Source organism: Myxocyprinus asiaticus, chromosome 34 (assembly GCF_019703515.2).
Source record: "Myxocyprinus asiaticus isolate MX2 ecotype Aquarium Trade chromosome 34, UBuf_Myxa_2, whole genome shotgun sequence".
Classification (NCBI taxonomy): Eukaryota; Metazoa; Chordata; class Actinopteri; order Cypriniformes; family Catostomidae; genus Myxocyprinus; species Myxocyprinus asiaticus.
The window spans coordinates 17,700,884-17,715,256 of NC_059377.1; the positions used below are offsets into that span (position 1 = coordinate 17,700,884).

The 14,373-nt window shown below is 37.9% G+C and overlaps 1 protein-coding gene, 1 non-coding gene and 1 pseudogene across 2 annotated transcripts in view; 1 reads left to right on the forward strand and 2 right to left on the reverse strand.

Moving 5' to 3' along the window:
- Positions 1 to 1,369: 1,369 nt before the first annotated feature.
- On the reverse strand, positions 1,370 to 11,553 carry LOC127424826 (kelch-like protein 38; annotated as a pseudogene).
- Positions 3,695 to 3,766, reverse strand: trnap-cgg (transfer RNA proline (anticodon CGG)). Its single transcript has one exon. It is a non-coding gene; the product is annotated as a tRNA-Pro (tRNA).
- A 1,580-nt stretch (positions 11,554 to 13,133) lies between the features above and the next one.
- The window catches only part of LOC127424820 (protein FAM91A1-like), a 32,508-nt gene continuing 31,268 nt past the window's right edge, over positions 13,134 to 14,373 (forward strand). The window contains exon 1 of the mRNA XM_051670266.1: positions 13,134 to 13,399. Coding sequence (XP_051526226.1) covers positions 13,328 to 13,399 — 72 coding nt within the window. The 5' untranslated portion in view covers positions 13,134 to 13,327. The remainder of the gene's footprint in view (positions 13,400 to 14,373) is intronic.

Below are 14,373 nucleotides of genomic sequence, written 5' to 3' on the forward strand. Positions count from 1 at the left end.
CTTCTGAAGATATGAATTAAACCACTGGAGTATTATGGATTACTTTTATGTGGCCTTTGTGTGCTTTTTGGAGCTTCAACATTTTGGTCACCATTCACTTGCATTGTATAGACCTACAGATCTGAAATATTCTTCTAAAAATCTTTGTGTTCAGCAGAAGAAAGTCATACACATCTGGGATGGCATGAGGGTGAATGGTTGAGAGAATTTTTAATTTTGGGTGAACTAACCCTTTAATATTTGACGGGAATGAAAATGAGGCTGTGAGGGGTAGTCTGTTCAATGGATTTTACTGTTGTTTAACTTTACAGAAAACCCCCAGAAACATCAAATTTGATGTGACCTAGGAGCTTTGTGTGGATGCCACTGAAGAGACTGAACTACTATCCCTCACAGCCTCGTTTTCATTCCCACCAAAAAAATTTTATATGACGCTACTCTGAATAAGGTGAATTGGAATATGTACAGTAATACTGATATGGATGTTCTGATCAGAAAAAAGAAAAAATATGTGACATTTCCAACTTTATGTGGTGCTGTTTTTGTCCAAAATACAGCACTGACATATACAGCCACAAGTTTCAATTTACAGTATATACACCGATCAGCCACAAGCCACCAGTCTGGCCATTCTCTTTTGACCTTTCTCACCAACAAGGCGTTTCCATCCACAAAACTGCCGCTCACTGGATGTTTTTTGTTTTTGGCACCATTCAGCAGTTACAGAAATACTCAAACCAGCCAGTCTGGCACCAACAATCATCAATGCGATTATCTAATCAGCCAATCATGTGGCAGCAGTGCAGTGCATAAAATCACGCAGATACAGGTCAGGAGCTTCAGTTAGTGTTCACGTCAACCATCAGAATGGGGAAAAAATGTGATCTCAGTGATTTGGAGCGTGGCATGATTGTTGGTGGCAGATGGGCTGGTTTGAGTATTTCTGTAACTGCTGATCTCCTGGGATTTTCACACACAATGGTCTCTAGAATTTACTCCGAATGATGCTAAAAAAAAAAAAACATCCAGTGAGCAGCAGTTCTGTGGACAGAAATGCATTGTTGATGAGAGAGGTCAACAGAGAATGGCCAGACTGGTTCGAAATGACAAAGTCTACGGTAACTCAGATAACCGCTCTGTACAATTGTGGTGAGAAGAAAATCTCAGAATACTATTCTGAGATGATGGATGGTGCTGTTTTGGCAGCACGAGGGAAACCTACACAGTATTATGCAAGTGGATTTAATGTTGTGGTTGATCGGTGTATATATATTCTTTTGTCAAAACAGAACATCAAACAATGAACTTCTTGAACCTTTATTTGAACCACATAAGACATGCTTTTATTTTTTGCAAAATAATTATATTACCATAGTAGTTCATCGTGACTGATTTATAAACAATCTTGTTCACGCTCAGTTCAGATCTTGTGTAGCTAATGGGTTTGAGTCTGTGAGAGTGGACAATATAACAAGATGATGCTGGCAAAACAAGCCTGTCGTGTTGTCTGATTGGTGGTTTCTATGCTGACAGTTGTCAAGGGTTATCTACACTTGAGGGGTGTACTTTCAATCGAAAAGCTTGTGGCTACAGTTACTGGTGAGATCTAGCTTGAGACCAGCTGTGTTTCTGATCGCGCTGTCCCTCCAATGGTCAAGCCCCTTTGTTATGCTCAGGATGTAATGTGCAGTTGTTTATTCACTATTGTACCATGTAAATGACAAAGTGCAGTGAAAATGTATATGAATTGATCCAATTGTAGGAATGAATAGCCTGTTGATTTTCCAAACCCCGTTCAACCTTTCATTTCTGTATAGTCCAATACAGTAGAAAAAGCAATATTTCTGATATACCTCATTTTTAATCACCAAATCTAAGGTCACAAGACATGAAGTAAACAATTGAAAAACCAGCAGCATATCATCGAAGCCACGATTGAGATGTACTCAGCCCACAAACAACTGTAACCTTCCTCAGACGTTCGCCAGTCGCAGCTGTGGCCCCATATTTCTCATTTCCCTTAATGAGCAGGGGAGCGAATAGGACGCCCCAGGAGAGGTGCTGCACCCTCATGGTGGGTTGGGGCGGTTGGAGAAGCAGATCAAAGATAGGGAACCGTGATCAAACAGCTTGTACGGTAAAGAGCCTTTAGAAGTCCATATATCTGTTTTAGGGTCATAGTATTCAAAGCAGTCAGAGTCCTCTATGACATAATGGGTGTTGAGGAAGCGGCCTCCGGTTACATAGAGTTTATTATTGATGACTGTGGCTGCATGGTGCATTCTCCTCTCCTTCATATTTGCACACTTCACAAATTTATTGGCTTTGGTGTCATAGGCAATTACTCTTCTTGTGTATCCTAAAAATAAAATAAAAATAAGTAAACAGTATGTTTTAAGTCAACATTAAATTAAAAACCTATTTATCCCAGTCTCACCTCCAACAATATATATCTTGTCCTCTATGACCGCAGCAGGTGCGCAGACATTCTTCACTGTCCTGGTCTCCAGTCTAGATCACAAGTTCCGGGAGATTTGATAAACCTTGCAGGGATTAGAGTCATTTGTTATGTCATGTGAGATCACACCATGAGCGAAGCAAAACAAACCATGGATTAACTTTTCTGAATGACCTTTGTTACCCGAATAGGACTGACTAGATTCTGCAAGGCATCCTTTCCTCCAAACACGTAAATCCTCTGGTCGTTGGCAGCGACTGCAGGGTGTAGTACCGCTGTGGGCATCGCCGCCATGGCCTCCCACTGATTGAACATGCTGTTGTAGCGCTCCACCATATTTGAGATCTGTTTGTCTGCCCCTATTCCTCCCAGAGTGAAGATGAAGCGAAGGTAGGAGACGCTCTGATGGGCGTAACGTGGTACCAGCATGGACTCAGCAGTCCTCCACTGGTTGGTCTTTAAAAAGAGGGTGTACATTGTGGTGCTGACTGCACTTTCTGCAGACACTAGGCTTAGGGCTGCTGGACACCAAGACGTTCCTGTGGCAAGGGATTTCCTTGTCTTCAGTGCACAAGATTACATCAGTGAAGATCTGCTCCTGTCTTAATAAGTTCAACTGAAACAGAAGGTGGGCAGGGAGCTCTTGGTCCTTAAAGGGAAAAATCTCAACTGATGTACTAGCCATCCTGCAATGGCAAGGGTGGTTATTCAGCTATGTATTCTGTAAGAAAGGCAACCAAGCACATAATGCTAAGTTTAATCTCTAGTTTGCCTGGCACATAAACCTCATATTGCAGTTCAGTGACAGTGAGTAACATGTTATAATTTAATGTTTTCATGGACACCATACAACTTGTCCTCCCTTTAAAAGGTTGTTCACTCCAGCATAATCACATTTGAACACAAAATATTGCTACCAAATGTTCCAGTACCCTGACATTGACCGCATTCTGCCAAGTAACTGACAAGCGGCATCTCCTAATATACATCTTGCATTAGTTCGTGTTTACCTTTCCTGTGGCGTGATCCACACCATGTTGTGTAAAATTAGCTGGCTCTCTAAGATTATATTTATACTGCACTGATTATTAGGTTAGGTGAGCTAGTGAACTCCAGGGGTGGTAGCCAGTGTATTTTACCACTGAGTTATCCAGGGCCTATCAAAATGACAACCTTAATCCATGAAAGCTCCTGCATTACACCTTCCTCACAAATCAAAGTCTCAGTATTTACACTGGGCTCGTCCGGGATTTGAACCCGGGACCTCTCGCACCCGAAGCGAGAATCATACCCCTAGACCAACGAGCCACATATTGAAAGCACACATTCTCAAAATTCTCAAACATTGGGCATTGTAGCTACATTATGTTAGACAACTAGATGTTACGTAAATTTAAACCTAACGCTTCATTTTATCAATGTTTTCGTTGTATGCTGCCTCTCTCTCTCTCGCTCTCAATTTAATTAAATTCAAGTTGCTTTATTGGCATGACAAAAGTACATTTTGTATTGCCAAAGCATTAAAACAACATAGAAAATAGTTTAGAACAGTTTCTCTCTTTCCTTCTGTGTGTGTGTGTGTGTGAGAGACAGAGAGAGAGAGAGAGAGAGCGAGAGAGAGATTTCTCCTGTATTTTTGCATCTTGCAATCAGCTTGCGTAGTTTTTTGTGGACTTAAAACAGCTGGCAAGTTTTTGTCAAATTTATACATAATGATATCGCATTACATTGCTTGCGTGCATGTTCTGAGCCTTGTTGAACTGATATATATATATATATATATATATATATATATATATATATATATATATATATATATATATATACACATACACACACACACGCACGCACACACACACACACACACACACACACACACACACACACACACATAACAGTTAGTTCCAGTCCTTGAATCTGATTGGACGAGAGACGTTCCATGAGTCTCACACCATCAGCACTCGGACGCTTCACTGTGTATCACTCCGCTTCTGTTCATGCCGTTCTAAACTAAAGTGTAAGAGCAGTGCATATGTGTTAAGAGCTACTATGTGTGTCTCTTTTTACATCTATTTTTTTTTTTTACATTACATATGTTATCCAGAAGGTGGTGGCAAAAGATCATTTTTGTGTGTAATATGAGCCAGTCAGGTGACGTGAAGTGAATCTGCGTCAGCCAGTGTTTACATACAACAGCGCTCCATGATTGCTCGTATTACTACTACACTACTAAAGCTAGGAAATAACTTTAAATGGCTTTAAACTAACAACTTCAGCATTACAGCTCATCACAGCTGAGAAACAACAGACTGATTAATTACACAATCTCAAAGCGCTTACCTCTTACCGGACTTTCCACATTGGAGAGGACATGCTGTTTAAAATGCGGAGGACATTAGGGTTTCTATAGTAAATGACTCTTGCGCACAGGCTACCGCAAAATAGGGAGAAATACCCCCGCTTGGACGGCTACTTTTCCACTGGGAAAGCTGATTTTCAGAAAGCTGACAGCATCTGTGCTTGGGTGTAGCAACAGGTGATCACACACGCTCCGTCTCTCTCTCTCTCTCACACACACACACACCCTTGTTTATCCAATAACTTGTTAGAAACAGCCCAAGCCGTGACACTATTTCTGAAGTGACATTTTTTAATTACTAACAAAGGCTTGGACGCATCATTTGGTTTGAACCAGCAACGGCAGATTCTGATCCGTCGCGTAAGAAAGTAGTTCCACACACAAATGTGTTTTTATGACCGTACTCAGTTTTTCCTAATTTTTTAAAAATGTACTTGTTCATTGAACTGTTGTATATAAGCAATATATATATATAAAGTTGTGCTCAAAAGTTTGCATACTCTTGGAGAATTGGTAATATATGTATCATTTTTAAAGAAAACATGAGTGAGCAGGCAAAACACATTTATTTCTTATGGGATTCATATTCAACTGTAGGTTATAACAGAATGGCACAATCATAAAACAAAACATGGCAACAATGAAAAAAATGAAATGACCCCTGTTCAAAAGTCTGCATACCCTTAGTTCTTAATAATGTGTATTGCCCCCTTTAGCATCAATGACAGCGTGCAGTCTTTTGTAATAGTTGTCTATGAGGCCCCAAATTCTTGCAGGTGGTATAGCTGCCCATACTCCTTGGCAAAATGCCTCCAGGTCATGCAAAGTCTTTGGTCGTCTTGCATGAACCGCACATTTGAGATCTCCCCAGAGTGGCTCGATGATATTAAGGTCAGGAGACTGTGATGGCCACTCCAGAACCTTCACCTTTTTCTGCTGTAACCACTGGAGGGTCAACTTGGCCTTGTGCTTAGGGTCATTGTCGTGCTGTAAAGTCCAAGAGCGTCCCATGCGCAGCATTTCATGCAGAAGAATGCAAATTGTCTGCCGGTATTTTCTGATAACATGCTGCATTCATCTTGCCATCAATTTTCACAAGATTCCCCGTGCCTTTAGAGCTCACACACCCCCAAAACCTCAGTGATCCACCACAATACTTCACAGTGGGGATGGTATTCTTTTCACTATAGGCCTTGTTGACTCCTCTCCAAACATAGTGCTTATGGTTGTGTCCATAAAGCTCTATTTTGGTCTCGTCACTCCAAATTACAGTGTGCCAGAAGCTGTGAGGCGTGTCAAGTTGTTGTCGGGCATATTGTAACCGGGCTTTTTTGTGGCATTGTAAAGGCTTCTTTCTGGTAACTCGACCATGCAGCTCATTTTTGTTCAAGTATCGTCGTATTGTGCTCCTTGAAACAACCACACCTTATTTTTCCAGAGCAGCCTGTATTTCTCCTGAGGTTATCTGTGGGTTTTTCTTTGTATCCTGAACAATTCTTCTGGCAGTTGTGGCTGAAATCTTTCTTAGTCTACCTGACCTTGGCTTGGTATCAAGAGATCCCTGAATTTACCACTTCTTAATAAGTGATTAAACAGTACTGACTGGCATTTTCAAGGCTTTGGATATCTTTTTATATCTTTTCCATCTTTATAAAGTTCCATTACCTTGTTACGCAAGTCTTTTTACATTTCTTTTCTGATCCCCATGGCTCAGTATCTAGCCTGCTCAGTGCATCCACGTGAGAGCTAACAAACTCATTGACTATTAATACACAGACACTAATTGCAATTTAAAAGCCACAGGTGTGGGAAATTAACCCTTAATTGCCATTTAAACCTGTGTGTGTCAACTTGGATTACTTCTTCAGCACTGGTAGATTTTTTCACTTGTTTTGACTATATAAACTCTGCCAGTACAGTAAGACAAAATACACATGTGAAAAATACATTCTCTGAAAAACCTAAATATCTTATGCAGTGTTGTTTCTAAAACAAGATAAATCAAATTGATCTTGTTTTAAGGATTTTTAGATATTTTTACAGGAAAACAATACAAAAATTATCAAGAATAAGATTTATACATATAAATGATGCGATCCAAAGTGCATTTGAACAGCGGTGAAACACTTTCTTATGATGTGTTACATTCATACGAGCAGACAGAGAAGTACGTTTGAAGTAAGTTTGGAGCAGAAGAAATAGAAATAAACCTTGTGTAAATTGTCAGCTTTACGCTATGCTAAAATGCTATTTCTAGCCATTTTACATGCACATGTTACCAGGCACGATCATAATTTTTTATCAAAAAAATTCACGTTGGATCATACTTTTTTTCTAGTAAGACCTTTGATATTAGGGCAAAAATCTTATTCTTTATAATAATTTTTGTATTGTTTTCCTGTAAAAATATCAATAAATCCTTAAAACAAGATGTTTAGAAACAACACTGCATAAGATATTTAGGTTTTTCAGAGAATGTATTTTTAACATGTGTATTTTGTCTTACTATACTGGCAGAGTTTTTATAGTCAAAACAAGTGAAAAAATCTACCAGTGCTGAAGAAGTAATCCAAAGTATTTAGAATACGTTACTGACCTTGAGTAATCTAATGGAATATGTTACAAATTACACTTTACAGCGTGTATTCTGTAATCTGTAGTGGAATACATTTCAAAAGTAACCCTCCCAATCATGTGTATGTGTATATGTGTATGTATATATGTGTGTATGTATATGTGTATATCTGTGTATATATGTATGTGTATGTATGTATGTATGTATGTGTGTATATATATAGATAGATAGATAGATAGATATTTTGTCTTATTGTATATTCTATATATATATATACTTTATTTTCTATTCAATTTTTATTTTTTTATTTTTTTATTCAATTGTAATTATTTTTTTATTATTATCTATGTCTTGTTGCTGTTTTTGTATTGTTGTACACTGGAAGCTCCTGTCACCAAGACAAATTCCTTGTATGTGTAAGCATACTTGGCAATAAAGCTCATTCTGATTCTGATTCTGTTTTGTATTTTAAATACGTAATCTCGTTACATGTATTCCGTTACTCCCCAACCATGTATATATATATTATGCAGAGCTCTTCAACTACTTTCTTGCGTGTGCCAGATTATCCAGGTGAAAACTTGGCGGGTGCCAAATTGTTTTCCGTATTCATCTTAACTAGCACTTTCTTCGCAAGTAACGTTACTTAAACACACTTGATACTATGCGTTTATTTATATTATGAAAACTGAGGAGGAACATTTAGATCTGCTAAAGCCCTCTCACAATATCAACCCACTTGAAAACAATGGCCATATAGAAATGTCATGTTTACTTAAGAATACATTTAAATGTAATAATAATAATAATAGCAAAAAAAAAAAAAGCTAAAATGTTCTTCCATTTTCTCTATAAATTATCATACTATTCAGTGAGGGGGAATCCTGCAGATAATCACAGGAAAAAGAACAAACTGAGTTGATGCTGTTCATGATTGAAATTACTCACATTTTCTTTGAACATTCGGTTTTCATCATCAATGTATGTTTTGTTGCCTGAGATGTACACGACAACATTTCTGTAACAACTGCGGTGATCATTTTTACATCTGTAGATTTGACCGCACTCTGCAACTAAGCAATTTATGTAAATACATTTAATTGAAAAAGACAATATCAGATGCTCACCTAAACGGTGTGATCCATGTTTAGCAAAGCAGCGTAACTAAACTACTGCCAGAAAATTCCTTTAAGTTATTTTATTGAGTTTACTTTGCATGCAGACATAAATTGTAGTGTACTATAAGTTCGGTTTGAATAATTTTTATTTGCTTTTGTGTATTTTCTATAATCTCCTGATTATTTTAGTGTTGTACTGCACCCAGAACCGCTGAGCTCAGCGAAAACCTGAAGCTACAGTGGGCCTACCATCTGTATACCTCAGCAGAAATCCAGATTTGTCAGACCAGGTGATGTTTTTTCAATTGTCTAATGTCCAGTTTTGGTGAGCCTGTGCCCACTGCAGCCTCAGTTTCCAGTTCTAAGCTGACAGTAGTGTTACCCGGAGGGGTCTTCTGCTGCTGTAGCCCATCCGCTTTTGACGTGTTGTATGTTCAGAAATGCTATTCTGCATAGCACTGTTGTAACGTGTGGTTATTTGGGTAAATGTCATCTTCCTGTCAGATTGGACCAGTCTGGCCATTCACCTCTGACCTCTGCATTAACAAACCGTTTTCACCCACAGAACTGGATGTTTTTGTTTGTTTTTGGCACCATTCTGAGTAAACTCTAGAGACTGTTGTGCATGAAAATCCCAGGAGATCAGCAGTTACAGAAATACTCAAACCAGCCCGTCTGGCACCAACAGTCATGCCACGGTCCAAATCACTGAGATCACATTTTTTTCCCCATTCTGATGGTTGATGTGAACATTTACTGAAGCTGATACACTGCTGTCACACGATTGGCTGATTAGATAATCACATGAATAAGTAGGCAGACAGGTGTTCCTAATAAAGTGGTCGGTGAGTGTATATATTGTATATACCCTATAAAAGATGTAACGTTTATTGACTTGAGACTTTACTCAGACTCGTGACGAAAGACTCGAGACTTGACTCAGACTCCAGCTTAAAGTCTTCAGACTTGACTCGGACTTCAGATGAAAGAATCGTGAACATCTCTAGTCTCTCTCACTCTTGCACACTTACCTGCACGGAACAGAAAGTCGTTTGCACTCTTTGTAAGTTGGAATTTAATCATTATTTAAGCTCAACAAGTAAAATATTGCCCATGAGTGCAACACTGGCATTAATCGTGAACACCATTGGAGTGGTAGGCCTACTGCGGTCAGCAACATCTACAGCTTACAATTTTAGTAACTTGCCAGTCAGACACTGCGAACTGTGTCTATATTGTGTAAAAGTTTACAAAAAGAGAGTTTTAATGTTTTTTTTATTTTTTATGATTTAGGCTAAATGCTATCATGAAGTGGGAGAAGATGACAGGTGGCTTTCACTGTCATCTTTTTATAATTTTTTTTTCAACACAACAGCATAAAATGTTTTTCTGCATAAGTTTTCCATTTCCCCTTTATTATGTATTGTAAATTATAATGATTTTAATACATTTATAATATTATATATTTATAAATATCTTTCCTGCATGAGTTTCCAACATCAGAAAAAAAAAGAGACCATCTGAAAGTCAATGTGGAATTTGCACACTGATTTCGACCTATGTCGCCAAATTCAAAGTGAGATCAGTCTGTTTACCTATAAATAAAAACTCTGTCATCACCATATACAAAAAAGAGATATTATGCAAAAAGTTATTGCATTTTTATTTCCATACAATGAAAGTAAAGGGTGACTGAGGCTGTCAGTTTGCTTAACATGTCCTTTTGTGTTCCACGAAACTAGCCCTTTTAGCTCTGTCTCCATTATTTTATCACCAGTATGTTCAGTGCCTCAAAACAACTTTCTATTCCCGTGTCTCGTAAATCATTTAAATGTATCCATGTGAAGGACTTGGCTACATTTCCCTATCAAAGCTAAGTTTATCAACACAGTTGTATCATTTCCCAGATATTTCTGATCCCCTCAGTGGGTTTGCCCTTGACAGCCTAACCATTTAGTCGAGGGCATTTCACTGGGCTATTATCAACACTAAGTCATCTAATCACCCCAGAGACAGCTACCCATTTTATTTCACTCCAGATCACGTGGACCTGTCTGACATCTATTTTGGGATGGTAACTGTATTGTTCTTATTATTAATCTTTATTCTGTGACACAACAACAGGGCAGAAAGTATTCCCAAAAGAAAAACATATTACCTATTACATAAAACATATTTCAATGGCACTTGTATAAAAAGACAGCATCAAAATAGAAAGTAATCGCTCAGCTGCCCATGCAGTTTTCTAAATGACTGAGCAAAAGTAATGTGAAATACGTCTTTTACTCCTATTTTGCTAAAACAACATGCAACATAACATAACTAAACCTGAACTACATAACAGTCTGGTTCAAAAAGCTCTGAAACTCCTTTAAAAAAAAAAAGCCACATGAATGCATCACTGCAAAACAAAAACAAAACCATAAATCATATTTTGGAATTAAATGCACTGTTATTAAATGTTAACAACTGTTCTAAAAACATTTTTTTAATTACATTACCAGGACAATTCAGGACCTAATAGAGAAAAACTGTAAATGCCTTATATCATAATACACAATATATATACAGTGTATATATATATAGTATATAAATATAAACATTTCATTAATTAAATCTAGTTGCTTATAATTTTAAATGGAGACAGTACAGTGTTAGGTGACTATCACCGCTGCAGGATACATTTTCAAACTCACCTCTGTTTGCTCTTTACACTCAGGACAGAATCAGGCCCAGTTCAGCAGCATGAAGGCAATTTCCCCCAAATATCTCCCTCAAAGACAGATAAATGCAGTCAAAGATTGGCATAGAGGCTCTGCAAAGTTTGAAGTTTGCCATGAGGTTGCTGTGTACATTCCAGTTACCTCGAATAGGCTGGAGGGCTGCTGTCGTCCGGGTCTCATGTCACCCTCCCCTTGTTTGTTCCCACAGCGGTGGGCAGTTCACCATACTTTTTTTGTGTTTACTATGGCTGTGATGGAGAGCCCAGCTTATCCAGAGGACAGAGGCAAGGGTCAAGGGCTTGTGCACACTCTTTGGCAGGGTTGTGTACCCAGGAAGTTGGTAAATATAGTGTAATGCTGATGGCTGGGCTAAGTGGGGTGAACAGCTGTCTATTGAACATGTCTATTAAAAAAAACAAAAAAACATCTCAGATCTTCAAATTTAACACTTTAGATGGTAGTGTAGCATAAAGACACCTGACATGATGATTTCAACAAATATTAGATTTTTAAAAAAATTGCATTAAGGACATAAGAACCTAATAAATAAATAAAAATAATACATTTATTTATATAAAATATTTTTAAATAAAAAAAACTAGAAGTTGCTCTTGCATAAAATGATAAAGACCTACAAAGAATACAGAGCAATGTCACATCTTCTCTGATTTCATCGGATATCTTCACTTCACTTCTCTGCTCTCATCTTTGTTTGCGGGCAGCTCATTCTCGGTCTGTTTTGTTGATACTTATTATAGCCCTATCATCAGCTGCACCCAGGAAGAAGATGAATTACTGTCATGTTTAGATTGCTGCAGAGGCAAAGAAAAACAAACATGCATCCAGGCAGATTGACAGTAACGGAATGCCATGGAGTCTGGAATGTCAGAAGGGAACATCATCTTTAGCAATGCCATTTCCTCTCTAGGATGCACACAGCTGTGTTTGCTTTATCTGGACTTTAGATTTTAAAGGGATAGTTCACCCAAAAATAAAAACCTCTCATCATTGCTCTCCTTTAAGCCATCCCAGATGTGTATGATTTTCTATCTTCTGAGAACACAAATAAAGATTTTTAGAAGAATATCTCACCTCTGTAGGTCCATACAATTCAAGTGAATGGTGGCCAGAACTTTGAAGATCCAAAAAGCAGGTAAAAGCAGCATAAATATAATCCATATGACTGCAGTGGTTAAATCCACATCATTAGAAGTGATATAATAGGTGTGGGTGAGAAACAGATCAATATTTAAGTTCTTTTTTAATATAAATCTCCACTTTCACTTTCAGATGTAAAAGTGAAACTAAACAGGCGCCACATCATGTTACTTTAAGATGTGAAAGTGAACGTGGAGATTTATAGTAAAATAGGACTTAAATATTGATATTTTTCTCACCCACATCTATCATATTGCTTCAGAAGGCATGGATTTAACCACTGGAGTCTTTTGGATTACTTTGATGCTACTTTTATCTGTTTTTTTGACCTTCAAATTTCTGGCCACCATTCAGTTCAATTGAAAGGACCTACAGAGCTGAAAATATTCTTCTATTAATGCTACTTTGCGTTCTGCTGAAGAAAGAACGTCAGACACATCTGAGATGGTATGAGGGTGAGTAAATGAGAGAATTTTCATTTTTGGGTGAACTATCATTTTAAACAAACAATGTTGAAATGTGCTCTCCTAAGAACAATTTGATTAAAACAAAGTTAGAGCCTTGAAACGTCAAAAAGACAAAAGACACTTTTATAAGAATAATAATAATGAATTGTGAATTTATTTTTGGATACACCTTCATTACTTCTGACCATAATGTGCTTTGATATTTGTTCAGCTCTGCATAGTGCACTACTAATCCCCTTTCGTCACGCGCTGAGCGGAAGTGACGTAGACAGCCAAAAGCGTGACGCATAAAAATACAACAAGGAAGTGGACGATCACTGACAACGGTAAAATAATATTCCTGAAGGAGATACTCAATAGCTTAACGGTGTCTAAACACTGAATAAGTACCGGGAGGGTATAGTCGTGTGGGACTTACCCGAAAGCCCGTTTCTATCTGTGTGAATAAACGTGGAGCTCGAGCCTAGAAATGAACACGGACGTTGAATTTCACATCAGGCAGAATTACCCGTGGAACAAGCTGCCCGCTAATGTCAAACAGGTACAGTAACACACAGCAACACTCACGTCTTCATCAAACAACATCTGAGCTCACTTGCCCCTGGAGTAATGTGCTTTCGACAGCTGCCTGCCTGACCTACCGACATCCTAATCCACATGATCATCATGATTTCCAGTGATTCTGTCATTCATCCCATTCATTCATCCGTGAATACACACACACACACACACACACACACACACACACACACACACCCACCCACCACCACCACCACCATCATCATCATCATCATCATCATCAGATTCTTCTGCAGGACATTACTAGCTTAATGTACCAGCAGATCCATGTGGGATGCAGTTAACAAGATTATGTTACGAATTGTATGTCATTTTAAGCTTTTTATAAACACAACTGCAGTTGCCTTTCAATTTGAATAAACAAATTATTGCTTAAAACATAAAGGTGGTGTGATATTAGTGAAAATGTGACTTGCTCAGAGAATGGAAACTAAAAATGTAAACAATTAAGACCATTGTTGACATACAGTATGAGTATTATACAATGAATGTGGCTGGCATAGTCTAGATAATGTGGATTTGGAGCATGTTTGAGTTCATATTAAAATTCTCTGACATTTGTTTGCAGTTTTAGCACAATTTGAAACATTGTTGAGATCTCTTCTTCAGCTCACATGTGAGATTACTGGGGGGTTTTGACTACATGAAAAAAAAAATCTGAGAAGCAGGAGACTTCAGAAAAAGTCTCCATTTAATCTCATTGCTGTCTAGGAAGAGGTGCCATTTGTGATTTTCTTTACTATAGACCATGGTCAGAAATTAAGGCAGGCTCAGTGCGAAAATGCCACCAAAAATGACACCGACATTCATAATGCATGGGCAAAAAATGCCCTTGTAATGAATTGTTCTTGTATTGTTTTTGTTTTTGTTTTTTTATTTGTAACATCTGATATAGTTCTTAATATTCTACTATTGTCCTAGTTATAATACATATTA